The following is a 15263-nucleotide window of genomic DNA, read 5'->3' on the forward strand; positions in this document are numbered from 1 at the left end:
TACTCTTAAAAGCAGCAAGAGGAAAACAACTTGTTACTTACAAGTGAACCCCCCATTAGACTACTTTGCAGGCCAGAAGAAAGTGAAAGTATTCAAAGTACTAAAAGAAAAAAAGAAGTATTACCAAGAATATTCTATCCCACAAAGTTAGTGTTTAGAATTGAGTTAAAGGGTTCTCCAGACAAACACCACCTGAAAGAGTTTAGCACCACAAGACTCACCTTAAAATAAATGTTAATGGGACTTCTTTGAGCTGATATGAAAGAGTGCTAATTAGTAATAGGAAAATATATGAAAGTACCAATCTCATTGGTGAAGGTAAATATGCAATTAAACTCAGAATAATCTAATGTAACGGTGGTGTGTTAATCACTTATAGATCTAGTATAAAGGCTAAAAGACAAAAGCAATAAAAATATAACTATAAGAATTTTTAATGGATACACAAGACAAAAAGATGTAAACTGTGACATTGAAAACACAAAATGTGGTGGTGGGAGAGTAAAAATGTAGAGCTTTAGAATGTGTTCAAACTAAAGTGGTTATCAATTTAAAGTAGACTATTATGTTTTATATAAGCTTTCTCATAAACACAAAGCAAAGTCCTGCAGAATATGCACAAAAATAGAGAGAAAAGAGTCTAAGTATACCACTACAGAAAATCTTCAAATTACAAAGGGAGAGAGCAAGAGAAAAAGAAACAGAATGATAAAACGGCCAGAAAACAATTAACAAAATGGCAATAAGCCTATACCTATAAATAATTACTTTAAATGTAAATGGACTAAGTTCTCCAATGAAAAGACAGTGGCTGAATGGATAAAAAACAAGACCCACCTATATGCTGCCTACAAGAGACTCACTTCAAGGATACACAGACTGAAAGTGAAGGGATTAAAAAAGATATTCCATCCACACAGAAACAAAGAGAAAGCTGAAAAAAAATTCCATCATGTGTATATGTGTGTTTATATATGTGTATGTACACACACACATACACAGACACACACACTTTATCCATCAACAAACATTTAGGTTCTTTCCATATCTTGGCTATTGTGAACAGTGCTGCAATAAACATGGGAATACAGCTATCTCTTCATGGTACTGATTTAATTTCCTCTGGGTGTATACCCAATAGTAGGATTGCTGGACCATATGGTAGTGTATTTAGTATTTTTTGAGGCACCTCTCTACAGTTTTCCATAATGGCTGTAACAATTTACATTCCCATGGACAGTGTACAAGAATTTACTTTTCTTTCCATCCTCACTAACATATGTTATTTTTTGTCTTTTTGACAATAGCCAGTATAACAGGTGTGGGGTGATTTCTCTTTGTGGTTTTGATTTGAATTTTCCTGATAATTAGTGATGTTTTCATGTATCTGTTGGCCATTTGCATGTCTTCTTTTGAGATATGTCTATTCAGGTCCTATTCCCACTTTTTAATCAGGTATATACGTTTGTATGTATGTATGTTTATATTTACTGTGGAATTGTAGAAGTTCCTTATATATTTTGGATATTAACTCTTCATTAGATATATGGTTGCAACTATTTTCTCCCATTCTGTAGGTTGCCCTTTCACTCTCTTGTTTCCTTTGCTGTGCAGCTTTTTATTTTTACTTAAAAAAAAAAAAGATTTATGAGAGAAAGAGAGAGGAGGGACAGAGGGAGAGGAAAGAGAATTTCAAGCAGACTCCCTGCTGTGCATGGAGCTGGGTTTGGAATTTGATCCCATGACCCTGAGATCATGACCTGAGCTGAAATCAAGAGTCAGATGCTTAACTGACTGAGCTACCAAGGCATCCCTTTACCACAATTTTTTTAAAGCACAAATAAAGAATCTAAGATTGGTATTAAAGTTGTTCTGAACTAATGCTGTCTAGCATGTCTGGTGATAGCTCTTCCACTGTTACCTTGACGATTTAAATATTTATATTTATAAATAGTTACAACTAGTTATTTATTATAATTCTGTTTATCTTGATTCATCCACTAGATTGACTTTTATTAGAGGGCAGTGGCAACATCCTAATCTTAGTGTCAGTCAAGAGGATAAAGCTCTAGAGATTATGCCTGCTTTGATTAATAAAGTATTTAAAAATATTCCACTTTTATCTCACTGCATCACTTCTTTCACTTGGTAGATCCTAGGCCTTACTTCTTTTGAATCCTCCAGATTGATAGGTCTCCAGATACTTGCTGAAGCTCTGATTTTTACTCAGGTCTAGGGCCACTGGGTGGGCATGGGATTATGCCCATCATCCCGTTGGGGAATCAGCCATCAACAAGCTATTAGGAAGCAACTCACTGCACACTAGAACACAGGATGTACATGTAAGATGATCTTTCCTCTAACTCATGCCAAAGCCTATGCCAGTTTTTACTCTTTGACTTAGGATGGCATTACTTTTGCACTCATTCCTTAGTCTCTGTCAGCCTGAGTGATCACAGAGGGGTCCAAATAATACATTATTTACCTTCTGGGTTCCTGAGAGGTTGCTTTTATTCCCATACTGATGTGCAGAAAGCCATTCCTTTAGCAGGGAGTACTATGAAGGGTTAGGATGAGAAACCCTATAAGATCAGAGAACAACTAGTTCCAGTTCCCAAACCACAATAACTCCCTTGCCCATTCCCTTGAGAGATTCTTTATGGAAAGTGCTAGATGAGAGTGATCCTCCTGAGAGCCTCAATGGCCCTTTTGCCTCCTTTCTTGACAAGTCGCCACCATTACCACTCTTAGGCACAGAAACAAAAAGGAAGAGGAAGGCAACATGTAGCTAATTCTTCTTTGAAACCAGCCCAATGGAGAACATACTGGATGTGGGAGAAAACATGGTAAGAGAGGATTCTTGGGAGGGTTTACTTTTGGGGATATTTTCAGGTTCTATTTCAGACTGAGAGGTCTCTATGGAAGAAACTGCTGGTTTATTCATCTTCAGGGGAGGCAATGCAGTTTGGAGAGTATACTCTCTGGCATCATCCCACGTGGGTTCAAATGACTTCTTGGTGGATGCCAACTGTCTAACAGCATCCTCATGAGGCATCAGTGGTTTGATGGCTTCCCTGACTTGCTCTGGTTCACTGGCTTTTTTCTTGGGGACTACCAAAAGAAGGTGAGAGCCTGGATGTTTCCTTGTGCTCTTGGTTAAAGCTGGGTAGAGGGATGCTAGAGTCCAAGGACTTTCCATAACTCGGAAAGGAGAATTAATGGATAAATTCGAAGATTCTTGACTCCCAAGTTCTCTCTTTTGGTGGCTAACACTTTGAGAATCTGTGGGATAGAAACAACAAAAACACAAATTCCTCAAATGTCACTTCTCCAATCTTTGCTGGTCATGTGGTAAAATTTTATCATCCTTAAAATGTTAGTCCCTCACACACCATCTCACGTTTTTCCCCTCTTAGTTTTCCCTATCCCCAAGTTTGTGCAGCTTTTACTATGGTCTTCCAATTCAGCATGGTCCCTGAGTTTAACAGTCTATCTTGTGAGACTTTAGGTCACTATGGAAGCCCTCAAAAGGCAGGAAGTGACATCTGCTTAAAGTTCATGCATTTCACAACCACTGTTTTCCTAATCAATTTGAACAGACAAATGAAAACATTCTCAATTAGAATGGGAACTTTTTAAGGGTGGAGAATGTGTCTTGTTTGCCACTACATATGCTGTGCTCAGAAATGTCTGTCACATAATAAGCGCTCAAAAACTAATTCTAACCTGACAGAAAAAATAAATGGAGACTACTTCTCATAATGGAGCTAGGAAACAGAATTTTACCAAAGACAAATTAAAAACTGGATAATAATTAAAACCAAGAAAACATCTTAAAATAATCTAAGAGGGATGCCTGGGTGGCTCAGTTGGTTAAGCGGCTGCCTTCGGCTCAGGTCATGATCCCAGGGTCCTGGGATCGAGTCCCACATCGAGCTCCTTGCTCAGCAGGGCGCCTGCTTCTCCCTCTGCCTCTGTCTGCCTCTCTGTCTGCCTGTGCTCACTCTCTCTGACAAATAAATAAATAAAATCTTAAAAAAAAATCATCTAAGATTTTACAATATGGTGAGGAACTGTGGGGCCAAAATCTAGAAGACAGTGAGAATCCAAAATAAGCCCAGAATTCAGTTGTTTTTGCCCTTGGTGTAATGTCAATCTTGAAGAAATGGCTGCGTACATGAACTTCATTTCTGTCAGCTTCACAGGAAGAAGGGATTTTAACAGCACTTTACTTGAATTCTTGGTCAATTTCATGACAACTAATATCTAGGATATTGGGTTTTCTAATTCATGAATGTGACATACTAGTCCATTTATTTGTGCCTTCTCTCAGTAAACTTTTGTAGCATTCATTGACCAACCATATCTTCTCTGTGAGAGCTTGCAACATTTGCCTTAAATCTATTCCTATTTTGCTTTTATGGTGCTATTTAAAATTTTCTTAAGTTTCCAATTATTCATTGCTAATATACAGACATAAAACTGATTTTTCTGTGTATTGACCTTGTATCCTGAGATACTGTTTAGCTCACTTATCAGTTCTAGTAGGTATGTTTGTTGATTCCTTAGAATTTTTATAAAATTTTAATTTCAGTGTAGTTAACAGATAGTGTTATATACATTGCAGGTACGTAATACTGATTCAGTAATTCCATCTACTACTCAGTGCTCATGAAGAGAAATGTACTCTCAATCCCCTTCACCTATTTCACCCAACTTCCTAACTACCGGCTCTCTGGCAACTGTCTGTTTGTTCTCTATAGTTAAGAGTCTGTTTATTGGTTTGTTTCTTTCTTTTCCCCTTGTTCATTTGTTCTGTTTCTTAAATTCCATGAGCGAAATCATATGGTACTTGTCTTTGACTGACTTCACTTAGCATTATACTCTCTAGATCTATCCACATTGTTGCAAATGGCAATATTTCATTTTTATGGCTGGATAACATTCTATTCTCTCTCTGTGTGTGTATCTTTATCCATTCAGCTACAGATGGACACCTGGGTTGTTTCCATAATTTGTCTATTGTAAATAATGCTGCAATAAACATACGGGTGCAGGTATTCTTTAAAATGAGTGTTTTTTTTAAATTCTTCAGGTAAATACCCAGTAGGTCAATTACTGAATCATAGGGTAGTTTATTTTTACGTTTTTTTGAGGAACTTCCACAGTTTTCCACAGTGGTTACACCAGTTTGCATTCCCGCAGCAGTGCTTGAGGATTCTTCTTTCCCCACATCCTTGCCAATACTTGCCATTTCATGTGTTATTTATTTTAGTCATTCTGAGTGGTGTGACTTGTGGTTTTGATTTGCATTTTCCTGATGATGAGTGATGTTGAACATCTTTTCGTGTGTCTGTTGGCCATCTGTGTGTCTTCTTTGCATAAATGTCTGTTCATGTTTTCTGTCAATTTTTAAATTGGACTGTTTATTTTTGGGGTATTGAGTTGTATAAGTTCTTTTATATTTTGGATGCTAGCCCTTTATCAGTTATTTCATTTGCAAATATCTTCTTCCATTATGTCAGTTGCCTTTTAGTTTTGTTGACTGTTTCCTTTTCAGTGCAGAGGCTTTTTATTTTTGCTTTTATTTCCCTTGACTCAGGAGACACATCTAGAAAGATGTTGCTAGAACTGACATCGAAGAAATGATTGCCTGTGCCCTTTTTTAAGGATTTTTATGGTTTAAGGTCTCACATTTAGGTCCTTAATCAATTTTGACTCATTTTTGTGTATGGCATAAGAAAGTGGTCTAGTTTCATTCTTTTGCATGTTGCTGTACAGATTTCCCAGCACACCTTAGTGAAGAAAGTGAAGACACTATCCTTTTCTCATTGCATATTCTTTCCTCCTTTGTCAAAGATCAACTGATCATATAATCGTGAGTATACTTCTGGGTTGTTGTTTTTTTTTTTTCTGTGCTATTGATCTATGTACCTTTTTTGTGCCAGTACCATGCTGTTTTGCTTACTACAGCGTTGTAATATAACGTTAATCCCAGAATCGTGATGCCTCTAACTTTGCTTTTCAAGATTACTTTGGTTACTGGGAGTCTTTTGTGGTTCCATACAAATTCTAGAATTGTTCTAGTTCTGTGAAAAAATGTTGTTGGTATTTTTGATAGGAGGTGCACTAAATGTGTAGATTGCTTTGGGTAATATAGTCATTTTCACAACATTTTTTTCTTCCAATCCATGAGTATGAACTGTCTTTCCATTTCTTTGTGTCATCTTCAATTTCTTTTATCAGTGTTATATAGTTTTCAGAGTATGGGTTTTTCGTCTCTTTGGTTAGGGTTATTCCTAGATATCCTATTATTTTTGGTGCAACTGCAATTGGGATTGTTTTCTTGATTTCTCTTTTTGCTGCTTCATTATTAGTATATAGAAATGCAACATATTTCTGTACATTGATTTTTGTATCCTGTGACTTTACTGAATGTGTTTATCAGTTCTAACAGTTTTTTGGTGGAACCTTTCAGCTTTTTTATATATAGTAACATGTCATCTGAAAACAAAATTTTACTTCTTCCTTACTGATTTAGATGACTTCCTTTTCTTTTCTTTTCTTTTTTGCCATCTATTGCAGTGGCTAGGAGTTCCAATACTATGTCAAATAAAAGTGGTGAGAGTGGACATCCTTGTTTTGTTCCTGACCTTAGAGGAAAAGCTCTGTTTTTCCTCATTAAGGATGTTAGCTGTGGGGTTTCCATATATGGTCTTTATTATGTTGAGGTATGTTCCCTCTAAACCTATTTTGTTGACTTTTTTTTTTTTTAAATCATGAATGGATGTTGTACTTTGTCAAATGCTTTTTCTGCATCTCTTGATAGGATCACATGGTTCTTATCCTCTTACTGAGGTGATGTGTCACACTGATGGATTTGTGAATTTTGAACCACTCCTTGCAGCCCAGAAATAAATCCCACTTGTTTGTAGTGAATGATTTTCTTTTTTAAATGTATTGTTGGGGTCCCTGGGTGGCTCAGTTGGTTAAGCATCTGCCTTTGGCTCAGTCATGATCCCAGAGTCCTATGATCAAGCCCACGTTAGGCTCTTCTTACCCTCCCCACTCTTGCTTTCTGTTGTTATCTCTGTCTCTCAAATAAAACAAAATCTTTTAAAAAATGTTTGGTAGAATTCACCTGTATAGCTGTCTATCTGGTCCTGGACTTCTGTTTGTTGGGAGTTGTTTTTGTTACTTGTTTTTTATAATTATTACTGATTCAATTTCATTGCTATAATCAGTTCAAATTTTCTATTTTTTCCTGCTTCAGTTGTAGTAGGTTATATGTTTCTAGGAATTTATCCATTTCTTCTAGGTTGTCCAGTTTTTTGGCATATAATTTCTTTATATATTCTCTTACAACCATTTGTATTACTGTGGTGTGGGCTATTCTCTATAATTTCTGATTTGAGTCCCCTCTTTCTTTTTTAAAATGAGTCTGGCTAGAGGTTTATCAGTTTTGTCAATCTTTTCAAAGAACCAGCTCCAGACTTCATTGATCTATTCTGTTTTAGTTTCTGTATTATCTACTTCTGCTCCAATCTTTATTATTTCCTCCCTTCTGCTGGTTTTGGGTTTTGTTCTTTTCTAGATCCTTTAGGTGTATGGTTAGATTGATGAGATTTTTCTTGCTTCTTGGGGTAGACTTTTATTGATATAAACTTCTTAGAACCACTTTTGTTGCATCTCAAAAGATTTTGGATTACTGTGTTTTTATTTTCATTTGTCTCCATGTATTTCTGATTTTTCAGTTAACTCATTCATTATTTACTAGCATATTATTTAACTCCCATGTATTTGTGTTCTTTCCCGCTCTTTTCTTGTGGTTGATTTCTAGTTTCATAGCTCTGGGGTCAGAAAAGATACATGGTATAACTTCTTTTTTAAATTGTTGTGACTTGTTTTGTGACTTAATAGCTGATCTTTTCTGAAGAATGTTTCATATGCACTTGAAATGAATGTACATTCTACTGTTTTAGGATGGAATGTTCTATATCTATGAAATCCATCAGGTCCAGTGTGTCATTCAAAGCGTGTCATTTCCTTGTTGATTTTCTGTTTAGATGACCTGTCCAGTGATGTAAGTAGGGTGTTAAAGTCCCCTACTATTTCTGTATCACTAGAGATTAGTTCCTTTATATTTGCTATTAACTGGTTTAAGTATTTGGATGTTCCCATGTTGGGTCCATAAATTTTTACAACTGTTATGTCTTCTTGTACTGTCCCCATTTTTTTAAATTTTATTTTTTTTCAGTGTTCTGAATGTACTGTTCCCTTAATTATTATAGAGTATCCTTCTTTGTCTCTTGTTACAGTCTTTGTTTTAAAGTCAATTTTGTCTGATATAAGTATTGCTACCTCAGCTTTCTCTTCACATTCATTTGCATGATAACTGTTTTTCCATCTCCTCACATACAATATGCATGTGTCTTTAGGTCAGAAGTCTCCTATAGGAAGCTTACAGATTTTTTTTTTTTTAAATCCACTGCATCAACCTATGTCTTTCGCTTCTGGAGCAGTTAGTCCATTTACATTTAACATAATATTTGATAGGCATGTATTTATTACCATTTTGTTATTTGTTGTGTGTTTGTTTTTGTGGATTTTCTCTCACCTTAAGTTGGCTTTCTTTAGTGAGGTACTTGGATGCTTTTCTTTTTCTTTTTTGCATATCAATCACTTGCTTTTGCTTTGTTATTCCCATTAGGTTTGTATTTAATATCTTTTGCATATAGCAGTCTATATGAAGTTGATGGTCACTATATATAAAATAGAGTAACTGGGATCCCAGAAGAAGAAGAAGAAGAAGAAGAAGAGAGAGAGAGAGAGGCAGAAGCTATATTGGAGCAAATTATAGCAGAGAATTTCCCTAATTTGGTGAAGGGAACAAGCATCAAAATCCAAGAGGCACAGAGAACCTCCCCCAAACTAATAAAAATAGGTCCACACCCCATCACCTGAAAATCCTGAAAGCAGCTCTGAACAAGACGTCTGTAACATACAATGGCAGAAATATTAGAATAGCAGCAGACCTATCCACAGAGACCTGGCAGGCCAGAAAGGACTTGCATGATATATTCAGAGCACTAAACAAGAAAAATATGAAGACAAGAATATTATATCCAGCTAGGCTCTCACTGAAAATAGAAGGAGAGAGAAAAAGCTTCCAGGCCAAACAAAAATTAAAACAATTTGCAAACATCAAACCAGCGCTACAGGAAATATTGAAAGGGATCCTCTAAGCAAAGAGAGAACCTAAAAGTAGTAGACCAGAAAGGAACAGAGACAATATACAGTTAACAGTCACCTTACAGGCAATATAAGAGCATTAATTCATATCTTTCAATAGTTACCCTGAATGTAAATGGGCTAAGTGCCCCTATCAATAGACATGGGGTATCAGAATGGGTAAAAAACCAAAACCCATCAATATGCTGTCTACAAGAAACTTATTTTAGAACCAAAGACAACTCCAGATTTAAAGTGAGGGGGTGGAAAACAATTTACCATGCTAATGGGCATCAAAAGAAAGCTGGGGTGGCAATCCTTATATTAGACAAATTAGATCTGAAGCCAAAGACTATAATAAGAGATGAGGAAGGACACTAGATCATACTCAAAGGGTCTGTCCAACAAGAAGATCTAACAATTTTAAAAATCTATGCCCCTAACATGGGAACAACCAACTATATAAACCAATTAATAACAAAATCAAACAAACACATTGAAAATAATACAATAATAATAGGGGACTTTAACACCCCCCTCACTGAAATGGACAGATCATCCAAGCAAAAGATCAACAAGAAAATAATGGCCTTAAATGACACAGTGGACCAGATGGACATCACAGATACATTCAGAACACTCCATCCCAAAGCAACAGAATACACATTCTTCTCCAGTCCTCATGGAACATTTTCCAGAAGAGATCACATCCTGGGTCACAAATCAGGTCTCAATCAGTACCAAAAGACTGGGATCATTCCCTGCTTATTTTCAGACCACATTGCTCTGAAGCTAGAACTCAACCACAAGAGGAAAGTTGGAAAGACCTCAAATACATGGAAGTTAAAGAGCATCCTACTAAAGAATGAATGGGTCAACCAGGAAATTAAAGAAGAATTGAAAAAATTCATGGAAACAAATGATAATGAAAACACAACTGTTCAAAATCTGTGGGACACAGCAAAGGCAGTCCGGAGAGGAAAGTAAATAGCAATACAAGCCTTTCTCAAGAAACAAGAAAGGTCTCAAGTATACATCCTAACCCTACACCTAAAGGAGCTGGAGAAAGAACAGCAAACAAAGCCTAAACCCAGCAGGAGAAGAGAAATAATAAACATCAGAGCAGAAATCAATGAACTGAAAACCAAAAGAACAGTAGAACAGAGCAACAGAACTAGGAGTTTGTTCTGTGAAAGAATTAATAACATTGATAAACCCCTGGCCCAATTTATCAAAAAGAAAAGAGAAAGGACCCAAATTAATAAAATCATGAATGAAAGAGGAGAGGTCACAACCAACAACAAAGAAATACAAACAAGTGTAAGAACATATTATGAGAAACCATACGCCAGCAGATTAGACAATCTGGAAGAAAGGGTTGCATTTCTAGAGACTATAAGCTACCAAAATGGAACCAGGAAGAAATAGAAAACCTAAACAGACCTATAACCAGTAAGGACACTGAAGCAGTCATCAAAAATCTCCAAACAAACAAGAGCCCAGGGCCAGACAGCGTCCCAGGGGAATTCTACCAAACATTTGTAGAAAAATTAATACCTATTCTCCTGAAACTGTTCTAAAAAATAGAAATGGAAGGGAAACTCCCAAACTCATTTTATGAGGCTAGCATTACCTTGATCCCAAAACCGGATAAAACCCCATCAAAAGGGGCACCTGGGTGGCTCAGTGGGTTAAGCCTCTGCCTTCGGCTCGGGTCATGATCTCAGGGTCCTGGGATCGAGCCCCGCATCGGGCTCTCTGCTTGGCGGGGAGCCTACTTCCCCCTCTCTCTCTGCCTGCCTCTCTGTCTACTTGTGATCTGTCTCTCTCTGTCAAATAAATAAACAAAATCTTAAAAAAAAAAACATCAAAAAAGATAATCAAAAAAGATCATCATCGGGGCACCTGGGTGGCTCAGTGGGTTAAAGCCTCTGCCTTCGGCTCAGGTCATGATCTCAGGGTCCTGGGATCAAGCCCCGCATCGGGCTCTCTGCTTGGCGGGGAGCCTGCTTCCTCCTCTCTCTCTGCCTGCCTCTCTGCCTCGATGTGATCTCTGTCAAATAAATAAAATCTTAAAAAAAAAAAAAAGATCATCATCAAAAAAAGATGACCATCATCAACCAGGCAAAGACCCCATCAAAAAAGAGAATTACAGACCAATATCCCTGACAAACATGGATGCAAAAATTCTCATCAAAATACTAGTCAATGGGATCCAACAGTGCATTAAAAGGATTATGCACCACAACCAAGTGGGATTTATTCCTGGGCTGCAAGGTTGGTTCAACGTCTGCAAATCAATGTGATTCAATTCATTAATAAAAGAAAGAACAAGAACTATATGATACTTGCAATAGATGCTGAAAAGCATTTTGCAAAGTACAGCATCCTTCTTGATCAAAACTCTTCAAAGTGTAGGGATAGAGGGTATATACCTCAATATCATCATAGCCATCTAGAAAAACCCAGAGCGACTATCATTCTGAATGGGGAAAAATTGAGAGCTTTTCCGCTAAGATCAGGAACATGGCAGGGATGTCCACTATCACCACTGCTATTCAACATAGTACTAGAAGTCCTAGCCTCAGCAATCAGACAACAAAAAGAAATTAAATGCATCTGAATCGGCAAAGAAGTCAAACTCTCACTCTTTGCAGATGATATGATACTTTATGTGGAAAACCCAAAAGACTCCACTCCAAAACTGCTTGAACTCATACAGGAATTCAGTAATGTATCAGGATATAAAATCAATGCACAGAAATCAGTTGCATTTCTATACACCAACAACAAGACAGAAAAAAGAGAAATTAAGGAGTCAATGCCATTTACAATTGCACCCAAAACCATAAGATACCTAGGAGTAAATCCTAACCAAAGAGGCTAAGAATCTATACTCAGAAAACTATAAAGTACTCATGAAAGAAATTGAGGAAGACACAAAGAAATGGAAAAACGTTCCATGCTCATGGATTGGAAGAACAAATATTGTGAAAATGTCTATGCTACCTAAAGCAATCTACACATTAAATGCAATCTCTATCAAAATGCCATCCATTCTTTTCAAAGAAATGGAACAAATAATTCTAAAATTTATATGGAACCAGAAAATACCCCCCAAAAGCCAGAGGAATGTTGAAAAAGAAAGCCAAAGCTGGTGGCACCACAATTCCAGACTTCAAGCTCTATTACAAAGCTGTATTCATCAAGAGAGTATGGTACTGGCATAAAAACAGACACACAGATCAATGGAACAGAATAGAGAGCCCAGAAATAGACCCTCAACTCTGTGGTCAACTAATCTTCAACAAAGCAGGAAAGAATGTCCAATGGGAAAAAGACAGTCTCTTCAACAAACAGTGTTGGGAAAATTGGACAGCCACATGCAGAAAAATCAAACTGGACCATTTCCTTACACCACACACAAAAATAGACTCAAAATGGGTGAAAGATTTCAATGTGAGACAGGAATCCATCAAAATCACAGGCAGCAACCTCTTCAACCTCAGCCACAGCAACTTCTTCCTAGAAACATCGCCAAAGGCAAGGGAAGCAAGGCCAAAAATGAACTCTTGGGACTTCATCAAGATTAAAAGCTTTTGCACAGCAAAGGAAACACCAGCAAAACCAAAGACAACTAAAGAATGGGAGAAGATATTCGCAAATGACATATTAGATAAAGGGCTAGTATCCAAAATCTATAAAGAACTTATCAAACTCACCATCCAAAGAACAAATAATCCAATCAAGAAATGGGCAGAGGACATGAACAGACATTTCTGCAAAGAAAACATCCAGATGGCCAACAGACACATGAGAAAATGCTCCACATCACTCGGCATCAGGGATATACAAATTAAAACCACAATAAGATACCACCTCACACCAGTCAGAAAGGCTAAAATTAACAAGTTAGGAAAGGACAGATGTTGGAGAGGATGTGGAGAAAGGGGAACCCTCCTACACTGTTGGTGGGAATGCAAGCTAGTGCAGCCACTCTGGAAAACAGAATGTAAGTCGCTCAAAAAGTTGAATATAGAGGTACCCTACAATCCAGCAATTGCACTACTGAGCATTTACCCTAAAAATGCACATTTTTTTCTCCATGATATGAGGAATTTGAGAGGCAGAGTGGGGGGGTTGTGGAGTAGGAAAGGAAAAAAATGGAACAAGATGGGATTGGGAGGGAGACAAACCATAAGAGACTCTTAATCTCAGGAAACAAACTGAGGGTTGCTGGAGGGAAGCGGGGGAGTCCGGATGGGGTGGCTGGTTGATGGACACTGGGGAGGGCATATGCTATGGTGGGTGCTGTGAATTGTGTAAGACTAATGATTCACAGACCTTTACCCCTGAAACTAATAATATATGTTAATGAAAAATTAAAAACATAAAATAAAAAATAAAAATACATAAAAATAAATTTCTATTTCTTCTCTCAGTTCTGATAAGCTACATATTTCAAGGAATGTGTCTGTTTCACTTAAGTTGTACATTTTAATGGCATTAAATATTCCTAATTTTCCTTTTTATGTCTAGGATCTGGACAGGTAATCTGCTTTCATTCATCATATGAGCAATCTCTCTCTCTTCCCCCTCCCTCCCTTTCTCATCTTGCTAAGAGTTTATCAATTTTATTAATCTTTTAAAAAAATCAATTTTTTACTCTCTTCATTTTCTCTTTTTAAAAATTCAATTAGCCAACATATAGTACAACATTAGTCTCAGATGTAGTGTTCAATGATTTATCAGTTGCATATAACACCCAGTGCTCATCATATCACATGCCCTCTATAATGCCCATCACCCAATTACCCCAATCCCCCATCCATCTCCCCTTCAGTAACCCTCAATTTGTTTCCTATGATTAAAAGTCTCATGGTTTTTCTTCCTCTCCGATAACTTCCCATTCAGTTTTCCCTCCCTTCTCCTATGATCCTCTGTGCTATTTCCTATATTCCACATATGAGTAAAACCATAACTATCTTTCTTTGATTGATTTATTTTATTCAGCATAATACCCTCCAGTACATCCACATCAGTGTAAATGGTAAGTATTCATCCTTTCTGATGGCTGAGTAATGTTCTGTTGTGAGTATATATCACATCTTCTTTATCCATTCACCTGTCTGTGGACAACTTGGCTCTTTCTAGTTTGGCTATTGTGGACATTGGTATGAACGTTGGGGTGCAGCTGGCCCTTCGGATCACTGCATATATTACAAAGCTGTGACCATCAAGGCAGTATGGTACTGGCACAAAAACAGACACATAGATCAATGGAACAGAACAGAGAACCCAGATTTAGACTCTCATTTTCTCTATTTTTTGAGTGTCCTCATTTTATTGATTCGGGCTATCTTTATTATTTCCTTCCATTTACTTGGGGGGAAATTTTAGTCTTTTTCTAGATTCTTGAGATAGAAACTTCATCAGTATTAAACCTTTCTTCCTTCTAAATTTAAAGTTACAAATTCCCAAGTCCTGCTTTAGCTTTATCCCACAAATTTCATTGTTGTGGATGCATTATCCTTTATTTAAAATATTTTCTAATTTTTCTTGTGATTTATCCCTTGATCAGGATATGGGATGGGATGGGATGGGGTGGGATGTTTAGAAATAAATGAATTTCAGCATTTAGAGACTTATGTAAATATTTTACTAATGTTCATTTCTATTTAATTTGACACTTGTTTTTTGGTTTGTCAGGTAGTCTATTTTGGCAAATATGCCATGTACATTTGAAAATATTATATATTCTGCAGTTGTTATATGTAATGTTTTATGTCAATTAGGTCAAGGTGGCGTCAGGTGTTGTTCAGACTTCTATATCCTTTCTGATTTTATTTTTTGTGCTTTGTTGTTCTTGCAGGTACTGAGAGAGGAATGTTAACATGCCTAAGTTTGACCTCCCCCAGTTTTTGTTTCACCCTTGTGTTAAGTTTCAAGAGTTCTAATTATAATATATTCTTGATATAATGACCATTTCATCATCATGAAATCTTTGTTTCCAGTAATGCTCCATGTTTTGA

General features: G+C 36.8%; 1 protein-coding gene across 1 annotated transcript in view; it reads right to left on the reverse strand.

The window, feature by feature from the left end:
• Positions 1-2788: 2788 nt before the first annotated feature.
• GDPD4 (glycerophosphodiester phosphodiesterase domain containing 4) overlaps positions 2789-15263 on the reverse strand; it is a gene marked incomplete at both ends in the record, with an annotated part of 138502 nt that continues 126027 nt past the window's right edge. The window contains one exon of the mRNA XM_080816362.1: positions 2789-3282. Within this exon, the coding sequence (XP_080672488.1) occupies positions 2789-3282 (494 nt within the window). The remainder of the gene's footprint in view (positions 3283-15263) is intronic.

This window comes from Martes martes, assembly GCF_963455335.1.
Source record: "Martes martes genome assembly, chromosome: 10".
NCBI lineage: Eukaryota > Metazoa > Chordata > Mammalia > Carnivora > Mustelidae > Martes > Martes martes.